Here is a 24,159-nt window from a genome sequence, read left to right on the forward strand (position 1 = left end):
CCCAGGATAGAGGAGGGAGTTTAAGGGGTGGATGAGATGGCCCCCAGGAGCCTGGGGCGAAAGCACTGGAGGATCTCAGAGACCCAGAAGATGGGGGTGTGGGGAGAAGGAAGACGGGAAGGCGTTTGCCTCCATGGAAGTACTCTAAATTGAGACGGACGGAGAGAAGTAACTCCAAACGCAGTGGGTAGGCAGCCTAGGTTCTTCCAATCCGGTGGAGTGGGGCTTAGAACTCTGTAAAAAAAAAAAGAGAGGGGGTCATTCAGAGGGGAAGGTGCACAGCTGAGCCATCGGGCTCCTAACCTGGAAACGGGAGGCTCTGGAGGCGCTGACCTTTCCCCCAGCCTCGGTGGGGAGCTGGGCGGTGAACCTCTGGAACCTGCTTTCCCGAATCCAGACAGAAGTCCGAGTAGGGCTGACACGAGGGAGCCGGGGAGTGAGGGAAACGGTGGCGACTCCTCACACTGGAGGGGGTTGCGGGCAGCGGCAAACCAAGAACCCGGGATCGGGGCAGGGGGTTTCTCAACAGACTATAGAGTCCACGGCTGAGGACGGAAAGGATTTGGGGGACCTGAGAGGGATTCTCAGAAAGGGTTGAGGGGAACGGACACGATTTCTACCGCGGTGCTGAATGAAGGCTCTCCGCTCGGGACGCGAGGCACCGAGAGGGTTCCCCGAATTGGATATGGGGGATATGGGACACTGGGAGCGGACTGAGGGCCGCTGAGGGGGGAACTCTAAATTAGGTTCGGCGGAAACTGGGGGCTCGGCGGGTGATTCTTGCTCGGACTGGGGGAATGGAGGGATCCTCACCAGTTGGAACGTGAGGGGATTGGGGTTCTATCTCCCTCCCGACCCAGGGAGATTGGGGACCTCTTAGATTCTGGATAGCGGGGACCTGAGAAGGAGGACTGGGGGGCCCCAGATCCGGAACCGAGCTACCTTGAAGGCACCGGGAAGCGCTTCATTCCGAGAGGGCGTTCCCGCGGCCCGGCCCCCGTGCCGGGGTGGATGGGGGGTGCGGCCGCGCCCAGGTCCCGGCCCGCCTCGGGATTCGGGGTCTCTCTCGCCCTCGGGGACCCGGGAGCCCGGCGGGAGCGGGGTCCCGGCGCCGCCGCCTCCGCGGGCGCCCGGGCGGACCGGCGAGCGCTGGGATTTATGCTCGCAGGGCGGCGGGGGGAGGAGCCGGCAGGTCGGCCCCCGGCGGGCCCTCCCCTCGGCCGTCCCCGCCCGCCCGCCCGAGCGGGGTCGGGGGAGGGGGCAGCATGGCCTGTCCGTCCGGCCCCCTTCGCCGCGCTCCTCATCTGCCCCGCGCCGAGCGCTGCCGCCGCCGCCGCCGCCGCCGCTCCGCTGCCCGCGCCGCCCGCGGCTCCCGATGGAGACTGACGCGCCCCAGCCCGGCCTCGCCTCCCCGGACTCGCCGCACGACCCCTGGTACGGCCCGGCCCGGCCCGGCCCGGCCTTACTGGCCCGCGCCCGCCCCGGCCCCGCCAACATGGCCGATCCGGGTCGGGCCGGGCCTCCCCGGGGCCCGGGCCCGCGCCCCCTGCGCCCGGGCGCCCGGCGCTCACGCGGGCCCTTTGTGTCTCTCCTCCTCCCGCAGCAAGATGTTCATCGGGGGACTCAGTTGGCAGACTACGCAGGGTGAGCGAGCCCGGGAGCGCCCGCCGGCCCGGCTGGGCACCCGGGACCCCCCGGCGCCCCGGAACCGGACACCCCAGCCCGGCCCTGCGCCCCGCTGACCCCGGGCGCCTCCGCGCCCTGTTTCGCGCCCCGCCCGGGGACCCCGAGAGCGCAGAGCGATCGGCTAGCGCGCACGGCCCAGCGGGTGGAGGGGAGGAGATGAGGGGTTCAGGGGGCATCGGGGGGTGGGCTGAGCCCCCGGGACCCGCCGGCGGCAGCGCCAACTCCGCTCGCACCTGCGGCTCAAACTTTTGTGAGGCGGCTCCCGGAGCGGCGGGAACCCGGCCGGAGCCGTCCCCCCTCCAGCCCAGCTCGGCCCTCAGCTTCCTGGGGCCCCCAGTGGGCGCCAGGAGGCTCCACGGGAGCCGGGTGAGGACCGGGGGTGGGGGAAGCGGTGGAGAGCGTGCAGCCTGCTTGGCGCGGGGGCGGCCGGGCCGAGCCGGGGTCACTGGGGGCAAAGGACGCGGGAAGGGGGGAAGGGCGCGGGGCGCGGGCTGGTCCGAAGGCGGGTGTGTGGTTACAGAAGGGCTGCGCGAATACTTCGGCCAGTTCGGGGAGGTGAAGGAGTGTCTGGTGATGCGGGACCCCCTGACCAAAAGATCCAGGTGAGCCCCTCACCCCCTCCTCCTGCTCCCGGCTCGCCCCCCTCCGCCGCCACTCACTGCCTTGTAACCATCTGCCTCTCCCTCACTACCGTGCGCAGGGGTTTCGGCTTCGTCACTTTCATGGACCAGGCGGGGGTGGATAAAGTACTGGCGCAATCGCGGCACGAGCTCGACTCCAAAACAGTGAGTGGCCCTCGGGGCTTCGGGGGTCCCTGGGGAGAGGGAGGTCGCTGGAGGAGAGGGTCAGGCCTCTCCCCAGGGGACAGTTGGATGGGGTCCTGAAGGAAGGAGGGAGTTTTCTGAGTAGAAGGGCTGCCACACACTGAAACTTTGTCACTAGAGTTGAGGGGAGACGGAGCAGGAAAATCCCAGGCCAGCTAGGAGATGTTGCATCCCCCCAACCCCTCCAGTACCGGTGAGGGAAGACGCAGCTACCATCCCCTCCCTGTACATACTAATCTTGATGCCTCAGAGAGGAGCTTGGGGTGGGGCTAGGTCCCTCCCCTAGCCCAAATTGGGTGAGTCAGGGCTGCAGTGACCCACCCGTGGCTTCTCCGAACTCTAACTAGTATTTGGCTCCCCCCACCCCATTCCAGACCAATGGCAAAGCATCATTGAATCCCCCTCCCTTCTTCCTTCCCTCCCTCCTCCCCTGACTTTTGGTCAATGAGCTCCTTGCTTTGTGTGGAAGACGTGAACCTGCTTTGCCCATGAAGGGATTTATGAGAAGGGAGCTAGCTTGCCTGGAGACAACCCTTTCCAGCTAGATCTGAGGAGAAGCTGCTTGCTGGGCATTCAAACTCCGGGAACATTTTGCTGCTATCTCACTGCTCCCCCAGTGTCTTGGGCCCTGCAGGGGGCGCTGGCACAGGCCCCAGCTCAAGGGGAGAGGGAAGAGGAGAAAGCAGAGGAGGGGTTCCTCTGTGATGGGGTGACTGTCTGCCAGGGGGCCGGGACAGTGCGATCTCTCACCACACTCCCCCACTCTCCTCCAGCCCTGGGCCTCCCTGCTTGGGTCAGTCATTGGCTCCTGTTTACCTGCAACAATAGCTGGTTGTGCCCAAGAATTTGTTAAATTACCTCCTGTCCCCAGCTCCTGTTATCTCTGCCCAGTGGCTCCCACTCCTGCTCGCAGTAATGAGCAAATGAGGCCAGGCCTCAACTTTGCCGGCTCTGAAAGGATCTTCTTGGCGCAGACTGAGTGACCCAAGCTGGGAATGGAGAGACAGTGGCCTATTGTTTTTGGTGATTATCTGCCATCAAGCTGCCTGTTCTCCTACCATCCCCTGTCCTCAGAATGCACTGATGGCTTCTGCAGCTCAGGAAGCAGAGATTTTGGGGCTGGGGCTGGAGCTGAGGGCGGGGGCATGGAAGATGGATAAGGGGAAGAGAGAGGTGAGGAAGGAGGATGAGACGGGCATCCTTCTGAGATTTGGGACTTGAAAAGGGCAAGGGCTTTGTGTTTGGCATTCTCCAGCCTGGGAAGGGAGGTTTATTGTGAGGAGTCTATTTTGGGTTCTGACTTTCACCTTTTATTTACTTGTTGGGTTTTACGTTGCCAGCTGTGAGTCAGAGTGGAGGTAGGGTGTGTCAAGGATTGGGTGTGCGTGGCTCTGCAGGACATAGCTTGGGTACCATCTCCCCATCAGTGTCTGCACATGGGGACTGTCTGAGGTGTGCTCTGGCAGCCTCCAGGAGAAATAGAAGGACGAACATGTCCATCGAGGTACGAAATCATACCTTCAGACAGGAGAATGGGCAGCTGTGATTATCCCTGGAGCCCCTTGGCATTTGGGGAGAGAGGAGGCATTTCCCAGTGTGGATTTTGGAGGTTCCTTCTCTGTGGGTAGATTCCAGAGGGGGAACCAGGGAGGCTGGCCCTGGTTTGTGCCATTTGGGCAGTGAGGGACCAGAGCCCGTTGCCTAGAACTAGGCTGAGTTTTGAACGGAAGGAACTCTGGGGAAAGATAGATCTTCCCTGCGATTGGCTGGTGAACTTCTGAGTGGTTTCCACCCATGTGAGTGGCAAGAAGCTCTGAAATGACCGGGCCTCATAGATCGTGCATTGATCACAGTGTCTCGTGCTCTGGCTTTTGCTGTTTGTCAGTACGAATATAGTACCCAGGAGTACCCAGGTGCATCTTGCTTTTCCCCTTTGGTTGTTCACAGCCAAGGGCAAAGGTGGCCTGCTGGTAATAGCACCTTTGTTTGTGCAATGAAGGGCAGTTCACAAAGGAATGCTTTCACCTGCATTATCTCATTTGATTCCCTGCAGCTCCCTCTGGGAAAAGTGGGTGCTATTGTCCCCACTTTGCAGATGGGGGAACTGAGGCTCAGAGGGATCAGGCAAGTTACCAAGATCACAGGCTTGGCCAGGGGCCCAAAGTTTCTGAGTTCAAATCCCGTGTTCTTGCGTGTCACCAAACCTGCGCTCTGCTTCACCCCAAGCCGAGCTGTATTATCAGGGAACTGTTTGTTTGCGGCCTCAAGAAGGGCTGTTAGATGTCGATGGTATTGGGAAAACAGAATTGAGTCTACCTTTGGTGGTTTATGAACTCTTATCTTGAAGCCTTTTTCAGGCAAAGAGTGTTTCCATTCACAAGGCTTCCGAAGTCTGGATCGCATACCTCACCTGGACAGGTATCTGTCAGGCAGGAAGGCCCTTGATATACCTGGTGCTGGAAGGAATAACACTTTGTTTACTTTTTTCTGGTTCTTGCTGAGGGCTAGACAACAAGTGCTTTGTAAGCATTACCTCAAATAATCTGGTGACAGCCCTTTGAGGTGGATGTTAGTATTGGTCCATTTTGCTGGTGAGCTCAAGCCTGAGGCTCAGAGAGGTTAAGTAATTTGTGCAAGCTCTCACAGCTGGGAAGCAGTGTAAGTGGGATTCGAACCCAACAGCCTGGCTCTAGGGCCTAAATGCTTAACTGTTACATTTTCCTGCCAGAGGCTGTGGTGGTTTCTGTCACCTCTGTGTCCTGGGATGAGAGAGGTCCTCAGATCTTCAGGCTGAGTGTGATAACCAACGCCCCTCTACCTCTTTCTTCCCTTTCAGATTGATCCCAAGGTGGCCTTTCCTCGGCGAGCACAGCCTAAGGTAGGTATGTGTGTGTCTGGGAGCAGCTGTGTACAACCGGCAGTGATTTTCCCAGCATTCCCTTCTATGGAAGAGGCTTCTGGTTGGAGTGTTAATGGCATGGACTGGGATGGGAGGAGGGACGATTCTTCACGTCCTTGTTCTGTGAATTGCAGACACCATGCATTTTTCCATCTGTTGAGAGAAGGAGGAACCCCTCAGGTGATTCATTGCCCTGTATTTGAAGCCAGTACACTTTGGACCCTGGGTCTAATTCTGACTCTGGAGATCACAGCCTCTGTGTCCAGCACCTCTGGGAGGTCAAACACAGCCCAGACTTACCCTCTGAGGCTGAGCTAAAGTCAGGCCAGGGAGCTACCTCTGACCCCCCAATTACCACCCCCCGCCTCTGAGGTGAGGTGTGTTGGGCTTGCAGAGTGGGAAGGGACCATGATGTCTGTCACCTGTTATCTTTCAAGTTGGGTGACTGTGGCTGCCCTCCCAAGTATTCTTTTTCCCTGGTGCTGTGGCGAGTTTTTCTGGGTGTATGGAAAACAGATTTCTGAGCAGTTGAGCTATACAGAACTCAAAACTTTTGGTGCAGGACAGGGGCCTATTCCAGGGCCCAGGGCAACTAGCCACATCTTAATTTTTAAGCAGTCGAAAACAGGAGACAGGCGGAAGGCTGACTACAGTACAGAGATCAAGACCCCTGAGACTGCTGATTTATCATGTGTCCTGGGACTAGGTCCCTCTCCAGAAGATCTCAATTCCCCCTTTGCAAGGGGTCGGTGGGAACTAGGATGCTTTAAGATTTTGAGTCATGGCGCCCAGCTCCTGCCACAGCAAAGGGAGAGAGGCAGGTTTTAGGAGACAGGAAAAGGGCATCACTGGAAGAGTCCAGCAGAGGGCCTGAAAGCAATTATGAAGCAGGTATTTGAAGGAAGCCGCACCAGGGAGCACATGGTCGGAATTGGGTTAATTCCATTAAGCAGTTTGGTGACAGAAGGTGCTTTAGTGTTAGGATGGGGCTGGGAATTGCCATGGATTAGCCATGCACTCCTGGGGTAATTAGGACCATGTGTTCTTCCTAAAACAGGGCTGGGGCCACGGGGCAGCCAGAGGTTGGGTTGGGAGGAGGTTGATGAAGAAAATGTCGGGTGTTGAGTTCAGGGGGACCCTGGGATGGGCCTTGGCCTCTCCCAGGAGGGGCTGGTGGGGTCTTTGAGGTAGGCTGTAGGTCTGGGTCTCTAAGCCACCCCCTTCCTTACACAGACCCCAGGAAGCGAGCCAGCCAGGGTGTGGGGTACACAGCTGCCCGTTACAGGCCTAGAGGCAGGGGAGCTCGCGGGGAGGGGGAGCTTCCGAGTAGCTGGGGCCACAGAGAGCTTGTCAGCTGGCGCCCTGGCAGGAGGGCTGGAGCCCCTGCTGGTGGCGGTAGGCCACAGGACTCAGATGCCCACTTTCTCATTCCCTCCCCTAACAGATGGTGACTCGAACGAAGAAGATCTTTGTTGGGGGGCTATCAGTAAACACCACGGTGGAAGACGTGAAGCAGTATTTTGAGCAGTTCGGGAAGGTGGGTCAAAACTGGGGGTGCTGGCTGGGGGGTATGAAAGGCCTGTAGAATTTTGGTCAGTAGCAAGTGGAGTCCAGCCAGGTCATTCCAATTCCTGCAAGAGTTGAAAAGGGGGCTGGGTCCTTTTGTGGGTGAGACTGGGCCAACCCACCGTTCAGGCTCCTGGCCTAACTGTGGGCTTCGGACTCTGGACACGTCCCCAGGGAGAGAAGCCACACAGTAGCTGTCCCTGTTGTTGCCCTTCTCCTGCTTATCTTCATTCTCCTGAGGGAGGCTGTGCTCGCGAAGCCAGTTCAATCCAGTCACCCCTTGGCCTCCTGGGAGTTTGCACCTGTCCAGTCCACGGGCGGTTGTACCTTCCCCCACTCCTTCCTGGTGAGGATGATAAGGAAGCAATAAATATGACTCCCAGTTGTACTCAGGACCCTCCTTGCACAGGTGGGAGCTGAGGGGGAGGGTGCCGATCTCTTAGCTATTGGGGAGGGGCTGAAGAGACCACCCCAAATTCCTGATCAGTCCCGGAGGACTGCTTCTTAGCTCTGAGGTGCATGGAGCTTACATTTCTGGGCCATTTAGTCCATGCAGAAGCAGATGTGGTGACATCAGACAATAGGATGTCCCCAGAAAGGGGAGCAATGTGAACATCAAGGTCCCATGGAGAGATGGCTAGGAGGGGACCAAGTTTTAAGTCTGGGGCTGAAGTAGGGCTGCTGTGCTTAGTGCTGGGGTCCCTGGTCTTTTCTAACGTGAGACAGGCTGCAGGCTGGATCCCACTTTCCCGTCAAGGCTCTTTCAGTTCCCTGTTAGGCAAAGGGTACAGGAGAACGTGGCTTGGGAATGGGATGTGAGCTGGGGACTGGGTGGGTTTCCAGCCCCACCCCTCCGTCTCTAGGGTAGAGGGGGAGAGGGTGGGAGGTCCCCTGGCCAGCGGATGCTGGCGATGCGAGGGCCAGAGGCCTAGGCTCAGGCGCCTCAGCGGGGACCCGGGCACAGGACCCAGGGCAGGTCGGCCGCCTGGGCCCCAGAGGGAAGGGCGCTCCTGGGAAGCAGCAGGCCCCGCTCGGCTCCGGTGGGGTGTCTTTGTGTCTGAGCGCCGAGCATTAGAGCTCGCACTAATCTGATCCAGCAGCTGTGATTGGAGGCCGCCTGCCCCCGGGGCCGGCGTTGCCATGGCAACCGGGCCCCAGGAGAAGCCGTCAGCGGCCGCGTCTTTTGTTCGGGCCTAAATCGGCGTTGGCATGTGAAACCGGCCCGGGGAGGCCAGGGGGAGCTGGAGAATAGGCTGCCAGGGAGCGAGGGGGACAGCCGGGAATGCCAAGGGCCCCGCGGCGGGGGGCCTCCCGCCCGGATCGAGGGGCCGCCGCCGAGGGGGGAACAATGGTCAGCCGCCATGGCTGCCACTCAGGCTTAGCGGCCGCCGAACTTGGCGGCTCCCACTGGTCAGCAGGCCTCGGCCGCCTCCCCTCCCCCCGCCCGAGCCCCCCTGCCCCTGGGTTCCCATGGAGACCAAAGCCTATTAAGGACACTGGGCTGGGAGCCTCTCTCCCCTCAGCTGGCCTCAGGAGGGGGACACTGGTGGGGGTCCCCTGGACCCCCAGCCACTTTCCTTGCTCTGTGCCTTGGCCTCAACCCCGGTGCCCCAGTCTGGGTCTGTCCAGCCAAGGCCCAGGTTGAAGGGTCTGGGGGGCCAGGGCTGGTAGAGTGGGAAGGTTGGATGGAGGAAGGGCTGTGGATTTGGGCTGAATCAGTTATGGGTCCGGCAGGAGCTCAAAGCTGCAGGATGGGGGAGGAGGGTGTGGCTGGTTCATCTACTCATTCGTTCAAAAAATAATCACAGTAGCACAAGTCCAGGTGCTCAGTAGGGTGGTCATGGTCATAACTGGCACAGGCACTGTCTTCATGGAAACTTCAAAGCCAGTGGTGTCCAGCTGTTCTGTCTCTAGCTTTGCCACCTTCCCCCATGTGACTGTGGGTAAGCCCCTCTATAATAAAAGTAATAATAATAATAATAATAATGGCTGTTATTCATTAAGCACTTACTGTATCCCAGGTACTATGAGTTAAGAGTGTTACATGCACTATCTCATTTAACTCCTCCCTATAAGACACTGTTTATACCCATTTTACAGATGAAGAACTTGAATCATAGAGACATAAAGCTGCTTGCCAAGCTTACTTTCCAATTCCAGCCTGTCCTACTCAAAGCTTGTGCTTCTATCACAAGCCTCCTTTCCGGGTTTCTCTTTTCCCTGTGCTAAACATGCATTGTCCTTCCAGTTTGGACTGTCTAGCTAATTTGGGATGTGGGCTCAGAATGGGTCCATAGCATGGGAGTTAGGGTGGCACTGTGCTGCAGGGCCCTGGGGCAGGAGGCTTCTTGGGAAGGGAGATGTAATTTCCCCCTGAGATTCTCCAGGGATCCAGCTGCCTCCTGGCTCAGTGGAGGTGGGGTGGGGGGTATGTGTGTCCTGGTTCTCCCAGGGGAAAATCAGGGGCCCAGTGCCGCTTGGTGCCTAAGAAGAACTGGAGGACCACCCAGTTCAGGGGCTGCCCTTTCCACTTTAACAAGGCAGATGACGGCCTGGAAAGAGAGCAAAGGAGAGTGGGGAAGAGGCTGTGCCCCAAGGCCTCAGGAAGTTTTCCTTTATCCCTTGGGTGTCTGACCATTTGGGGGAGGGTCAGCAGCTGGAGTGGGATGTGGAGGGGGGAGAGGCAGTATCAGAGGCAGCCCTTGATTTCCACCGAGGATGAATCAGACCTTAGCTTAACCCCATGAGACAGCTGACACTGGCTGAAGAATTAAGAGGGCAAGGAGGGAAGCAGCAGATGTAGGCAAAGGGAAGCTGGAACTGCAGAAGGGAAGCGAAGGACTTTGGCTGTCCATGTATCCAAGAGGATGCCTTGAGGGAGTAGCAAGAAGAGAAGACTGGAGTCCAAGGGATGGGGGATAATGTAGACCCTCCTCCTTCCTCCACCCCTTTCCCCTCCCCCAGTCAGTGGGAGGCAAGAAGCCCAGGCACTGAACTCTACTTGCTTTAATTACAGCCTCTAGCAAAAGGAAACCTCAATTAGAGGAAAAGATCTGTACCATGAGAGGAGAGTTGGGTCTGGATGGAGTAGCTGCTGTCCTCTTGGCCTTTTGCAAAAAGGAAAGAGGTTTTCACTTCGCCACCTCATATCTTACTACTATATTTTCCCCTCTAGCACCCATTCTATGCCTCCTCCTCCCAGGTTTGATCTGGGATTTGCTGGGTGACCTTGTGTAGGTGACTTCATGTCTCTGAGCCCATTTCCTTATCTACAAAATGAGGATCTTACCATGCAAGGAATATGGAGGAGAGGATGGTGGGGCAAAGTGCCAAGCATATATTTGGTGCTTAATATGTTCAGGCTGGCCTGTTGAGATTTTGGGGGTTGAATGGTAGTGCTGTGGCACCCAGTTGGGGTTGCAGATGGAAAGTTGTCCCCTACCCAGGGAGCAGGTTTAAGATAAAGCCTGGACTGGGCAAGAGGGGAACGGGTGTCGGAGCCCTTGCTCCTGGGTTGTGGTGGAGGACCCTGTGTCTTGTGGGTCATCCACGGTAGCTCTGTTTCAGGTGGACGATGCCATGCTGATGTTTGACAAAACCACCAACCGGCACCGAGGTGAGTTTGGCCCCCTCCCCCTTCCCAGGCCAGGCTGGGGGCCTGTGGTCAGCCAGGGGGCTACAGGTCACAGCTGCCCTTTCATCTCGCCTCCTGACATCCTATCCCCGAGGATCTGCATCCTCTCCGGGGCCTGGCCTTACAGAAGGCTTTTGTCCCGCCGTTTCCTGTGCTAGAAACTTGCCGAATTGCAGACACCCGAGAGGAGCAGAGGAGCAGACCTCTCCTCCCCTTGCAGCTGAGCCCTCCACCCCCGCCCCAGCCAGTGTCTGCCCAGCCGGTGTCTGCCTGGGCTTACCTTGTCCCTGGTAACCAGAGCTTAGACCGGGCCACCCCCGGGTCAGGCTGACTCCACAGCCCCAGGCAGTCTGCTCCTGCCACTGCCCCCTCGCCCCACCCATCGGCTGAGCCCAGCCCCCAGGACCCTTGCCCCTGAACCTGTGAGCATCTGGGCCACCGGGTGTACACTGCCTGGTTGTTTTTCTCCCAAGGGCCTTGCCTTCTGAGAAATCCCATTCCAGCCCCTGGGGCACACCCAGGAGGAGGCGGGGTTGTTTCTCCAGTGCCTTCAGAGCTTTGGGCCTTTTAGCCTGTTTGGGGAGTGGGGTATGTGCTGGTGTGTGTGTGTGTTTTTTTGTCTGTGCATGTGAGGGTGTCTGTGTCTGATAGTTTTGTAGATCTAGCGTGTCAGAGTAACTGTACATGTACACAGGGGCCTTTATGCATTTGTGAGCACTGGGGAGTGTCTCTGTGATATATGGGTACCTAGGTGTACCATATATCTGTGTATCTGTGTACAAAAATATACTTGTACACGTTCGTGTGCATTTTTAAAAGTATTTGTGTGTGCTCTTTTCCCCTCCTTGGAAAGCATCTGAGGAAGAGAAAAGGCATGTTGAATGTTGTTTGCATCATAGCTCTGCCTCTTTCTAACTTGCTACGTGGTCTTCGGCAAGTCATTTCGCTGAGCCTTGGTTTTCACATCCGTGATTTGGGAGTTGAAACCCTGTCTCATCGGGTAGTTGAGAGGTTGCTAGGCTGGGAACAAAGCTTCTTGTTAATGCTTAGACACTTGCCTGTGAGGGGGGGAGTGGTGTTATTGGTATGACTTGGGGCTGGGTTTTGACCATGAGCCCGGTTCTGAGCCTGCCTTTGCCCTCTAGGGTTCGGCTTTGTCACGTTTGAGAGCGAGGACATTGTGGAGAAAGTGTGTGAAATCCACTTCCACGAAATCAACAACAAAATGGTGAGCCGGGATTGGATGGGGTGGAGGTGCAGAAGGAGACTAGGGCTCCAGGCTGAGCCAGCCAGGGCTGCTTGGGGGTTCTGCAGGCAGGCAGAGGGGCCTCACAGTCAGTGGGGCAGAGCCAATTCTCCCACCCCCTGAAAATCTGGACAGGAAGACAGTGGCCCACAGCTGTGAGAAAGCATGGCTGGTGGGCTCACAGGGACCCGGGTTGAAATCCTTACTCGGCCGCTTACTAGTCTAGTCATTGAGCAGATGACTTCCCCTCTCTGACCCTCAGTTTCCTCATCTGTAAAATGAGAGTGGCAGCAGTACCTCCATCATAGGGTTGGTGTAAGCATTCGATGAACTACTGCTTGCAAAGCTGATCTCTAGCACTCTGTGATCCCTCCAGAAATGGTAACCATGAAATTAACAATAAAGAGGCCTGCCAGGGAATAGGAGGGTGACCTGTGTCTATAGGAGGGAATGACTGCCAGGTCTCATTGCAGGTGGAATGTAAGAAAGCTCAGCCAAAAGAGGTGATGTCACCGACTGGCTCGGCCCGGGGGAGGTCTCGAGTCATGCCCTATGGAATGGACGCCTTCATGCTGGGCATCGGCATGCTGGGTATGTGCTAGGCCTGCATCTGCGACTTCTTCCTGCCCGAAACTGCTCCCGGGGCTACCAGGGGCTGCATGGGTGTTGCATCTCCTCGGTGGTCTGCCCTCCTGTCTGAGTGGTTGGGTAGGAGTGTGGACCGAGGATCTCAGGTCTGCCCGTCCTAATGAAGGTAGGCCGATTTGGTTGTAGGGTGCTGCCCTCTGGTGGTGACCAAAAGAATGGTCCAGCTGCTCCTCATTAATTGGTCCTTCCGTCCATCCGTCCATTCTATTTGTCCACCCATCTGTCCAGTAAACAGTTATTGAGCAACTATAAATGCCAGGCCCTATGCCAGGAATTACAACAGTGACTTTCCTTGGAGCTTTATGGTCTGGCAGGGGAAAAAAATAAGTAAGAACATAAATAAATAGCTTTAGGATGAGAATTATAGGATGCCAAGGGAGCATGGTCATAGCAAAGTTGACCAAGATTTGGAGAAGCTAAGAAAGAAGTCACATTTAAGCTGAGTCTGTGGGTTGAGTAGGAGCTAGTTACGGGAGGGCAGGGAGCAGGGGAGGGAAAAAGTGGTCAGGCAGGTGGAACAGCATTTACAGACACAAAGGCCTCTGGGAAGGTAGAAAGAAGGCTGCTTCTTCTTGTTCATTCAACTAATATTTATTGAGCAGCTTCTGAGAGAGAGGACCTGCCTTCATGGGGGTTCCCATCAAGTGGGAGACAGAAGTGAATGGGCAGTGTCACCACAGTGATTGGAGGCTGTGGGAGGCCCAAGGAGGCACTTAAATCCACCTGGGGGTCAGGGAGGCTCCCTGGAGGAGGTCAAGGTTACCGTGAGCCTTGCAAGTTGAGCACGAATCATCAGTGCTTGGGACCCACGACTGAGGGTGAAAAGTCTGAGCTGGGCCCCCAGGAAGGTCACAGTCTCCCTGGAGAGACAAGATGTATGTACACAGAAAGAGAACAAGTACAAGGGGGTCTTTATGCTGGGGATGGGGGAGGGGTGCTCTGGGGACTCAGAGGAGGGGGTATAGCATGGGCTAGAGGGTCAGGAGTGGGATCACAGATAGAGGGGGTGAGGAATGTACCCGCCAAGTGGAGCATTGTCTTCTCCTGAAGTTTTTTGTTTTAACTTTTTATTTGGAAGTAATTTCAAATTTTCAGAAGAGTTGGAAAAATAAAGTAGTACAAAGACCACCCATATACCCTTTACCATATTCACCTATCGTTTATATCATACCCATTTTGCTTTTATCATTTTCTCTGTATGTGTGTGTGTGTACACACACACACACACACACACACAGTACACTTGTGATTTTTCCCTGAATCATTTGAGGGTAAATTACATGCATTATGGCCCTTTACCCTTAGATAATTCACTGTGTGTTTTCCAAGATTAGGGATGTTCTTTCATGAAACCACATTATAATTATCAATTCATACATTTATACTGATACAATATTTTAATCTAATCTATTATCTATTTTCTGATTTTTATCAGTTGATCCCGTAATGTTCTTTATAACTATTTTGTCCTCCAGAACAAGTTCCAGGCTAGAATAAAGTATTGAATTTAGTTGTTCTGTCTCTTTAGCCTCCTGTGGAATATTGAGAAAATTTTCTTTTCAAAGCAATTCATTAGCTGGTTTCACCCCATTTAAAAAGTGGGGGGGGGGGGGCGGAAAAGAAAACCTCTAACCAGTAGTGAGAATTGTGGTTAAGAGACTTGGAGCCAGTCAGATCTGAATTTGAATCCCAATTACACCATTATTACTCACTAGGTGATCTTTCTTTCAAAGCTGCAAATATCTATTATAATATATGTATACTAAGTAGCAGGTACCGTGTTGGTGTTTTGGAGAGACAGAAATAAAAGATGGGGAAGACAGAAAATCAGCACTTAAAGAAATCCTGGGATAAGTTCAGATACTGGTCATCAGTGCTATGAAAGGGAAAAACCAGAGTGACATGATAAATATTGAAAGGGAAAAACCAGGGAGGGTGACATGATGAATACTGTAACTGATGAAAGGGAGGTCTCTTGTGTGATGACCTCTCTGAGGAGGTGACATTTGAGCTGCGTCTTGCACAATGAGAAGGACATAGTTATGTGAAAACCCGGGGAAGAGTGTTCCAGGCAGAGGAATCATCATGTGCAAAGGCCCCGGGGTGGGAAAGAGCTTTGTGAATTTGAGAAACAGCAGGGAGGCCAATGTGGCTGGAGCAAAGTGAGAGAGGGGCAGGGTGTATATGAGGACAGGATGGAGGCAGGAGCCAGAGCATGAAGGGCCTTGATAAGAGTTTGGATTATTCTCAGCTAATAAGTGTCACCTCTCTGAGCCTTAGTTTCTCTATCTGTAAAATGGGGCTCCTAATAGTACCTCTTGGGATTCTTATGAGGTTTAAGGAGAGAGTAAAGTGTGCAACAGGCTTTGCACAGGGCTTGGCATGCAGAAGGTATATGGTAAATATGACTGATTATTATTCATGATACAAGGTGGGGAGGGAAATGAGAGGCTCACATCCTTCCCCGCTGAGCTGTAGGTAAGGCATCTGACACTGGTCCCCTTGCCCTATCAGGTTACCCTGGTTTCCAAGCCACGACCTACGCCAGCCGGAGTTATACAGGCCTCGCCCCTGGCTACACCTACCAGTTCCCCGGTAAGTTCTGCCCAGTGTCCCTCTGCTGCCAGCATGTCCCTGGTTCCCGGGCAATCTGACTCCTCACGGGCGGTGTCTGGGGGTGCATGGCATGGGGGAGGTCTGCCTGCTGGAGGCTTGGAAGGAAGGGCATGTCTGAGGAAGGAGCGCCTCTCCCCACCCATCCCCCCCTCCCCTCCCCAGAAGCTGGGGGGGCTCCCCGTGTGGCCCTGCATGGCACCCCTCCCTCCCAGGCTGATCTCTGCCCGCCTCTTGCCTTTCTCTCCTCCCTACCCGCCTCCGGGGTTGCCACTTCCACCAAAAGGGCATTGGGCTTGTGGGGGCAACCTCCCTGAGGGCCAACATTGGTTGTGTCCTTACGGACTCACCGATAATGACCATGTGCTACTCTGAGCCCCTTTCAGGGCAGACAAGACCTTTGGAGACCCTGAACGCTGAAAAACAATTTAAAAGCAAGATGATCACCACCCTCATTTGTAATTCAAAATAAAAACAACACTAGGCCTTCTCGTAAGTGGCGAGAAGCCCAACAAAGTTCTGAGCTTTCCCATGATGACTATTCAATGTTTTTTTTAATATCAAATTTCATATTTTTGCAAGGCTTTTGTTTGTTTGTTTTCTGGTCTTATTTTTCTAGAGGTCCCCTAAGCACTTGCACCTTGGGCAGTCCAGCTTGGAATTCTCTATACACATGTTGTTGTCTAGTCCTGACAGTAATCTCTGGGGGAAGGCATGGTGATCCCCATCTTCTAGGTGAGGAAATGGGCTCAGAAGGGAAAAGTGACTGCAAAGATGACTCAGCTAGAAAGTGGCAGAGCTGTTCTAGGATCGTCGCTTCCCATCAATGCTACCTTCCCAGCTCCTCCCCGCCCCCCAAAGAAAATAGGAGGAAAGATGGATTCTGGGAGATATTTTAGTGCTATTTCAAGACTTTTAAGAAAAACAGCGGGAACAGAAGCTCCAGCATCGCCCGGTGCCCAGGGTATAGGTGGCAACTCTGCCCACTCTTCCCTTCTCTGTCTGTCTCCCTTCTCTGTGACTGTGTCTCCTTCCCCACCCTTGCCTGCTGGGGACCGTGCTCTCCCCATCCCCAGCTCTCGGGTCCTGTGCATGGCCTGTCCCCCCACCCAGTGTCCCTGTGGGTGCATTTGTCCTCCCTGGGCCATGCCCAAGAGGCCTCCCTGCATCTTCCTAAGCTGTTTTACGTTTCATTTTAGAATTCCGTGTAGAGCGGACCCCTCTCCCGAGCGCCCCAGTCCTCCCCGAGCTTACAGGTCAGTCGCTCGGATTTCATACACCTCACAGGCCACATGGGGAGAAAGAGAATGAACCAGGGACCTTCCCAGGGAAAGCTAGTGGGACCCTTTTCTCCTGCCCTCCAGTCTATGAGGATGCAGCAGACTCGGGCACTGGCCAGTCTGTGTAGCTGCATGGCCCTTAAGGGTGGGGCATAGGGCCAAGCCCAGCAGATGGAGGCGAAGTCACTCATTCATCCATTTGACAAATATTTATCTAACGCCTCCCATATGCCAAGCACCTTGTAGGCGCTGGGAGCCAGTGGTGAACCAGCCAGGGTCTCAAACTCAGAGCAAGGTGGGCCGGGTGGGGACGTCAGGACATGGCAGTGGGCACGGCTCCACTCAGTGCCAGCCAACCCTGCCGGGAGGGGATGCAGACCCACAACTTACAGATCTTATTTTCCAAGAGAAGCCCAAAACCCAGCTTTCACTTTCAAATGAATTTTTCAGTTATTTTCAAATGTTGGCAACCAATTTCAAATTTTTAAACCACTGCAGGCCAAATGCAACATATTTGAGGGCCGAATCCAGCCCGTTTGCAACTTCTGGGCAAGTAGGTGATGTGCTTGGCCATCCTGAGCCATTTCTCAAGCTGGAGTTTTTACTTGGGCCAGTCAGCTCAGCTCTGGAGCTGGGGCCAGGGCTGAGGCCCAGGCCAAGGGCAAGGGGCGGGGTGGTGTGGGTGCAGATGAGGTGGGCTGCAAGGGGTTTCTCTGTTCAACCTGCTTCTCCCCCCACCCCATCCCCAGACTCCCCCCGAACCTAGCCGTGTGTGGAGGACGTGAGCGTGGATGCTGCTTTAGATGAGACCTTCCTTCCAAGGGATGCTCAGGGGGGCCCCAAAATGGGGGAGGGGAAAGAGGAACCTGGGGTGAAGGAAGGGGAGGGAGTCCTGGTGGTGGGGGTGATAGAGGCTCTTCCCTGAGCAGAGTGAGTGGGGGAGCGAAAAGGGGTCTTTCCTACTCATTTCAGAACTCTTGTGTTGAGGACCTACTGTGTGAGACACTGCCAAGCCCTGGAGGCAAAGCAGGGACCAGACACCCAAACTCTGATCTGCAGAACTTGTGCTCTAGAGAGAGAGAGAAATACTTATTATACAAATGAGTAATGCTTTACTGCTGTGATAAGAGCATGCTGGATTTGCTTTGAGGAAATGCCTAACTGGGCCCCAGACCAGACCTCAGAGCCCAGCCCTGCCCTTAAAGAACCGAGGGAAGAAATATCCCCTCTGCAGACATTTTGGCCAGGGAGGACGTGGGTTCAAGGCTAAGCAGTTCTTGGAGGTCTGGGGTCCAGACTTTTCCCTCGCCTTCAAGAGACAAGGGTGTTTCCTTCGTGCATTTAATCAATATTTTTTGGGCCAAATGCTGTTCCAGGCAGTGGGGATTCAGCAGGGAATGAGACAGACGAGACCCCTGCTCTCCTGGAGCTGATAGTCTAGTGGAGGGAGACATGACTAAACAAGTAAATAAACAAGTATCAGATACTTTCTCAAGGTGAGAAGTTCCACAAGGAAAATAAAACAGGGAGATGTGCTAAAGTGTTAGTGACAGGGGTGAGGGGCTGCCTCAGCAGGGGTGGTCAGGGAAGGCTTCTCAGAGGAGGTGACGTCTGAGTGAGAAGGTGCCAACTCTATGAAGACCTTAGGCAAGTTGTCTCCCAGCGGTGCAGGAATGCTATCCTAAACTTTAATCCCCTGGCCCAATGGCCTAGCCAAGGACTTTCAGGGTTGTTTTTCAGGGTCCCTAGCGTCAGGTCCAGTTCAGGGCCAGGGTCACCAAAACAGCCCCCAGGGGCACATCTTGGGATGGGAGAGGGCACGTGCAAACTCCCCAGACCCTGGCTCTGGTTGGGATTGTAGCCTCTCAAGGGCTGCAGTGGCAGAGCCAAGTGGCAGGGGGCGCTCACCCCCAGGCCCGAGGGAGCTCCAGGCTCACCCGACCAATTATTTAAGCAGAGGTCCCTCCTAGTACTGTTCCTTCAGCTGACACTTATTAAACCCCAACTGTATACAAGGCAGGGTACTAGGCGCTGCGGAGGTGGGGTGGGTGGGGTAGACAGCAAACCAGGGAATAGCCAGATCCCTGTGTCTGAAGAGGGGGTCAGAGAAAAGGGGATGAGGAGACTTGGAGGAAGGAGTGGTCATTTCTGCCTGGGTGGTGGTCAGGGGCCCCTGAAGCAGGGAACTGCGTGCACACGATGTATCAAGGACGTGCTCACGGGAGAAGGGGAGCAAAGGGAGCCGGCCAGGCAGCAGAAGGAGTGAAATGGGCTTGTGGCCTGGACTGGAGTCTAGCTTCAGCCGGATCCCACCGGGGGGTGGGGGAGGAATTAATGCACCTCCTGGTTGGTCCCTTGGGGCGACAGCCTGGCTTTTGGTACCCGTGTCAGTCAGTCACTGGCTCCAGTTGACTGGGGTTGGGAAGAGGGACATAATCTCTGTGTACCCCTGGGCTAAGTAGCCCCCGTTCAGCCAAGGGCCCTCCCTGGAGAAGGGGGCAGCTGCAGGCGACGCTCAGAGCAGCTCAGGGCGGGGGTGCACCACCCGCACCCGCTATGAGGTCTGGTTGTTCAAGTGTGTCCGTCAAGTCCAGGGGAGAAGCTGAGGATCCCTGGGAGGCCATCCTCTCGCCTCCCTTTCTCCAAGGGAGTCTTTCTGCCTGACCCCAGGGCTGCACTGACCCCTCCGAGGTGGGGTAAGGCTGGAGAGGCTCTGCCCTCATCCCCCTCTGCCCCTCAGCCACCACACTGAAGCGCCCATACCTTTCCTTCCAGCCATTCCTCTCACCGCTTACGGACCCATGGCAGCGGCAGCGGCAGCAGCGGCTGTGGTTCGAGGGACAGGTGAGGCCTTCTGGGGTGCAGGAAGCGAGGGAGGGGGACAGGGGGCAGAGAATTCTAGAGGGGAGGGGAGGCGGCCACTGCCACCCCTTTTCAGAGGGACTCACTTATTCATTCACTCAGCGAATATGAACTGAGCACCTGGCAGGCCGGCCAGGAAGGAGACCGACGTGGTCTCTGCCCTCCAGAGCTTACAGGCTGGTGGGGCATCAGGTATTAAAAAGGCAGTCACACCGAAGGATGGCACTGCCCGCTGGGGGATGTCAGCTGTCAGAGGAGCTCACAGGCCTCTCGGGAAGGCTTCCAGGAGGTTGCACCTCTTAACTTCCCATTTGAAGGCAAACAGGAAGAAAAGTATTCCTAACAGAGGGAAGAGCAGGTGCAAAGGCTTGGAGGCCAGTTAGCATGGGTGGAGTGCAGGAGTGGGGAGTGGGGAGGAGGTGGGAGGAACCGGGTCCTGGGGAGACACTGAACATTTTAAGCAGCAGAGTGATGTCCATTTTAGAAAATGCACGCAGCTGCAGGGTGGGGACAGGTGTGAAGGGGCTCCAGAGGGGAGGGGAGGTCAATGAAGAGGCTGCTGAGCGGTCAGACAAGAGATGATGGGGGCCCGGGCTGGGGCGTGGGGGGGTCGTGGATGGACTCTGGGGGATTTCCGGGCGGTATCCCACATGCCCCTCTGGGTTGTGAGGGGTGAGGCAGGGGGGAGGGGCCAAGGTCAGGCTGGGTGGAACAGATTGGAGGGGGTGCTGGGAGGTCACAGCGGGCGCCGGGGCTATCACCGTCTTCTTTCTGGGTTGCCAGGCTCTCACCCCTGGACGATGGCTCCCCCTCCAGGTTCAACTCCCAGCCGCACAGGGGGCTTCCTGGGGACCACCAGCCCGGGCCCCATGGCCGAGCTCTATGGGGCAGCGAACCAGGACTCGGGGGTCAGCAGTTACATCAGCGCTGCCAGCCCCGCCCCCAGCACTGGCTTCGGCCACAGTCTTGGGGTGAGTGGCTGGACCTGGAGGACCCTGAAGTTGAAGGAGGGAGAGGCCTTGTCTGTCTGTGGGGGCAGAAGGGAGGCAAGAGATGACGGATGGAGAGAGTGTCACCAACCAAGGAACAGTGAGGGTTATCATTCAGTCATTCAGTGGACATTTAATGATCTCCTTCTGTATGCCAGGCATTAGATGTGCTCTGGGGATACTGTGCAAATGAGACTCACCATCTCTGCCTGCCTGGAGGCTAGATTCTAGCTCAGGGGTGCCCTACTTTTAACCAGGGTACTGGTTAATGCAGATTCCCAGGCCCTACCCTGGAGAATCTTTTAGTGGGGGAGATACGGGCAGGGCTAGAGAAGGTCTGTGCCTCACCTGGGGCTCCTGTGAGAGACAGAAGGAGCCCCTGGGCTTTCTCTGCTGCCCCCAGGAATCTAGGAGTCAAATTCTTTTCTTTCCAGGGCCCCTTGATTGCCACAGCTTTCACCAATGGGTACCACTGAAGCAGGAGGCAGGTGGCAGGAGGTGAGGAGGCGGGCAGGGGCCTTGGGGTGGGGGTGGCACTGGGAAGGCGAGTACTGGGCAGCCTAGTCTGGGACACGGCCCCCGTCCCTGCCTTCACGGAACCCACAGCCCAGCGAGGAGACAGACCTTCATCCCAGCAGTGGTCAAAGAACAGGAGAAGCGGCTCAGACTGCTCCATAAGGAATGTAAATGATAACAACAATAAGGCAGCACGTGCTGCCTCTCAGGCGAAGATTTTTTTTTTTCAGCACCCTTTTTTTTTTTAAATTTTTGGCCGCGTTGGGTCTTCGTTGCTGCGCGCGGGCTTTCTCTAGTTGCAGCGAGCAGGGGCTGCTCTTCGTTGCGGTGTGTGGGCTTCTCATTGGAGTGGCTTCTCTTGTTGCAGAGCACAGGCTCTAGGAGCTCGGGCTTCAGTAGTTGCAGCACGCGAGCTCAGTAGTTGTGGCTCGCGGGCTCTAGAGTGCAGGCTCAGTAGTTGTGGCTCGCGGGTTCTAGAGCGCAGGCTAAGCAGTTGTGGCGCACGGGCTTAGTTGCTCTGCGGCATGTGGGATCTTCCCGGACCAGGGCTCGAACCCCTGTCCCCTGCCTTGGCAGGCGGATTCTTAACCACTGCGCCACCAGGGAAGTCCCCGAAGATTTTTTAAGACTGATGATGCCCAGCAATGATGAGGGGGGAGGACAATCTGCAAATTGGCTCAGGTTTTCCAAAGGGCAGGTTTATCCAGACTAAACATTCGTGCCCTTAACACAACAATTCCACATCTAGGCATTTATTTTTAAAACTACAAATAACTGAAATGCCCATCAACAGGAGAGCGGTTAAACAAACTGCATGCATACAATGGAGTATTAGTCAACTGGTAAAACAGGATACTATCAACGTATATGCGTATACAGAGAGTGAGGGGACGGGAGGACCCTGCACACACAGTCATCATGCTGTGTATGGTGGGGCACTATGTGACCCAGTGACATTTCCTTTGTTCATTCATTCATTCAAACAACTATTTATTGAGCACTATTCCAGAAAAGGGGGATGTAGAAGACAAACAAGGCCCCTCTCTCACTCTACAGACAAAAATCAAGTGAGCAAGTGAGATCATTCCAAACTGTGTGTGAGGGGTCTACCTACTTTAGGGGTTCAGAGGGCATCTCTGAGAAGGTTTGAACAAATCCAGCCATTCAAAAATCTATGGGAAAGAGGGTTCCAAACGGAACAGAAAATGCGAAGTGTACGAACAAAGCTTGCCTAGGAGGGGATTAGGGGAAGAGGCCTGCAGGAGGACACCTGTGTTCTGGGGGCCGCAGAGAGGCGCGGGGGCAGCACGCCCATAACCTGCCGCTGTGTTCCAGCGCCCCGGCCTGCAGCTGACTGAGGACCACGAGTGAGCCAGCAAGGGGGCGGGGACACCTCAGCCGCAGCCGCCTTCCCCTCCCCCGCAGCGACTCGGACGCGACTGCCTGCCCCCCTCCTCCCCCGCCCCGGGCCCCGGCCCCTGCCCTGCTGCCCGCCCCCGCCGGACATCCATCGTCTGGCTCCCCTACTAACCTCCCCCTCTTCCCCAGCCTCCCCTGTCCTGCCCTGCCCGCTTTTATTTATTTTGGATTAGCCAGTTGACCTCCACCCACCCTGGTTCTCCCCTCCCCTGTCGGGTCTGCACCCCGCTCTCCTTGCCGCGCCCCCCTAGGACTCCCGAGAAGGCTTTTGTATTTGTGCATAGCTAGAGTGAGGGCGGAGGGGGCCTGTTACAGGCCGCAGCCACAACCCTGGTTTTTTATTCCGATTTTCCCTCTTTTTCTCTTTCCTTTTTTTTTTTTTTTTTTTTTTAAAGAAACCGTTTTTTAAAACTATTTCTAGGTTTGTGAATGTGAAGCCCCAGGCCGCAGGGGGCAAGGGGCCAGGTGCCCCCCCCCCACCAGCTGAGAACAAAATGTCTATGTGGGTGCGGGCCCCTGGCCAGCTCCCTCCAGCCCTGGAGAGGACAGGGCTGCGTAGGCCAGGCCGAGCCCCTGGAACCATCCCGTCCTGTATCATATGTAAATACTGTGAGGTGAAGCCCACACCCCTCTCTAAGACCCCTTGGGGGTGAGGGCATCGCCTCGCCCCACCCGGCAAAGGTCTCCCCTCCACCGTGTTTCTCTACCTTCCTCAGACACCGTTACTGTAAGCTTGCAGGCCTCAACTGTGGCCGAGTCAGGCCCGCTCTCTCAGGCCCTAGGGGTCAAGGCCTTGGGCCCGCTCACCCCGAAAACCCAGTGTGGGAACGAGGGAAGAGAAGGGCTCACCTGGAGCCACTGCTGGAAAGGAATTAACTCTCCAAAGGTCTCCCCCTGCCCCCTACCTAGTCGGGCCTTCATGGTTTCTGCCCTGAGCCCCCCCGTAAGTGGGCATCGGGCGGGGGGGGCACTTCGGGAAGGGGCGGACCCCAGGGGAAAGCAAAGGGCTTCTCAGGGAACCCCCAAATTCTCTCACTGAAGTTCCCCACCAGGATGGTCCCGTGGCCAGAGCCCCTTGGCTGCCGCAAGCCCCCCGAGCCCCCTTCAAAGGAAAAAGAGGCTCAGGTCGTGACTCTTCATGAACAGCGAGTGACCAGGCTGGCATGGCAGGGCTGAGGCCCCCCCCCACCGCCGTCGTCCCCCCTCTCTGTGTCCTCTCCCCCAGGTCTGAGGCTGGGGTCCTAAGCTCCCTTCCCCATTTTAGTCCCTGCCCGTGAAAACCCCCTTTGGAGAGTTAATTGTCTGTGTGAGGTGCTTAACCTATTAGCCCTGAGAACACAAAGCAATAATCTTTGTTACCGAGATGCGCGGCTGTTTGTGTTTTTTGGTTTTTTTTTTCTTTGTTTTTTTAAATGTTTCCTAATAAAAGAGAAGCTGCATTTTATTGGTTTTTATTTTTAATTTTCTACACGTTTGAGCTGAGTCATAAGAGACTTAGCTTCCCTCTCCTCCCCTTCCTGTGATTCCCCCACCCCACTGGGCCCATCCATGGGCTCAGGGCCCTGGAATTCCGTTTTCTGATTTGTTTGGGAAATTTTTTAAAAAGATGTTACACGGTGTTTCGAAGCCAGCAAGTTACCACCCTCCGGTGTCTCTTCTCTCCACATCTGTAACTTCTTTTTCCAGGTTTTATTTTCAGTTTTAAATTCCTAATAAATTATTTGAAAACGGGCCTGAGCTTGTGAGTGTCGTGCATCTCTCTGTGCGTTCAGGTCTAGGTACCCCAACGATACCCTGTTTTCCCTTAACTTCTCCTATTTTCCTCCTGGAATAATCTTCACTTTCCACTCGACCCAGCTCCCATCTCCAACTTCTTGATCAGCCTCAAAAGCTTAGTGTTGATGATGAGATACCACTTCACACCCATTAGGATGGCCATCATCAAAAAAACAGAAAATAACAAATCTTGGTGAGGAT

At 55.5% G+C, this 24,159-nt stretch overlaps 1 protein-coding gene across 5 annotated transcripts; it reads left to right on the forward strand.

Annotated features, from left to right (window-relative positions):
• The first annotated feature begins 1,284 nt into the window (after positions 1 to 1,284).
• Positions 1,285 to 23,860, forward strand: MSI1 (musashi RNA binding protein 1). Of its 5 annotated transcripts, none has more exons than XM_057526743.1 (15): positions 1,285 to 1,434; positions 1,604 to 1,644; positions 2,207 to 2,288; positions 2,387 to 2,471; positions 5,347 to 5,388; positions 6,854 to 6,946; positions 10,543 to 10,591; positions 11,755 to 11,837; positions 12,329 to 12,446; positions 15,018 to 15,098; positions 16,316 to 16,372; positions 19,172 to 19,240; positions 20,042 to 20,229; positions 20,682 to 20,745; positions 22,099 to 23,860. In XM_057526743.1, exons 1-14 carry the CDS (start codon positions 1,376 to 1,378, stop codon positions 20,721 to 20,723), a joined length of 1,089 nt encoding a protein of 362 aa, XP_057382726.1. In that variant the 5' UTR covers positions 1,285 to 1,375; the 3' UTR covers positions 20,724 to 20,745; positions 22,099 to 23,860. The 5 variants fall into 5 exon arrangements, with proteins under 5 accessions (XP_057382726.1, XP_057382727.1, XP_057382728.1 ...); XM_057526744.1 differs by having other exon boundaries at positions 20,075 to 20,229; XM_057526745.1 differs by lacking the exon at positions 16,316 to 16,372.
• Positions 23,861 to 24,159: the final 299 nt, after the last annotated feature.

Source organism: Balaenoptera acutorostrata, chromosome 13 (assembly GCF_949987535.1).
Source record: "Balaenoptera acutorostrata chromosome 13, mBalAcu1.1, whole genome shotgun sequence".
Classification (NCBI taxonomy): Eukaryota; Metazoa; Chordata; class Mammalia; order Artiodactyla; family Balaenopteridae; genus Balaenoptera; species Balaenoptera acutorostrata.

Excerpts from the sequence above, each read along its gene's own strand:
- MSI1 (XM_057526743.1), top strand. The coding sequence starts at position 1,376 with ATGGAGACTGACGCGCCCCAGCCCGGCCTCGCCTCCCCGGACTCGCCG. Across the intron at positions 10,592-11,754 it reads AACCACCAACCGGCACCGAG|GGTTCGGCTTTGTCACGTTT; the intron begins GTGAGTTTGGCC and ends TTTGCCCTCTAG. Across the intron at positions 16,373-19,171 it reads AGTCCTCCCCGAGCTTACAG|CCATTCCTCTCACCGCTTAC; the intron begins GTCAGTCGCTCG and ends CTTTCCTTCCAG.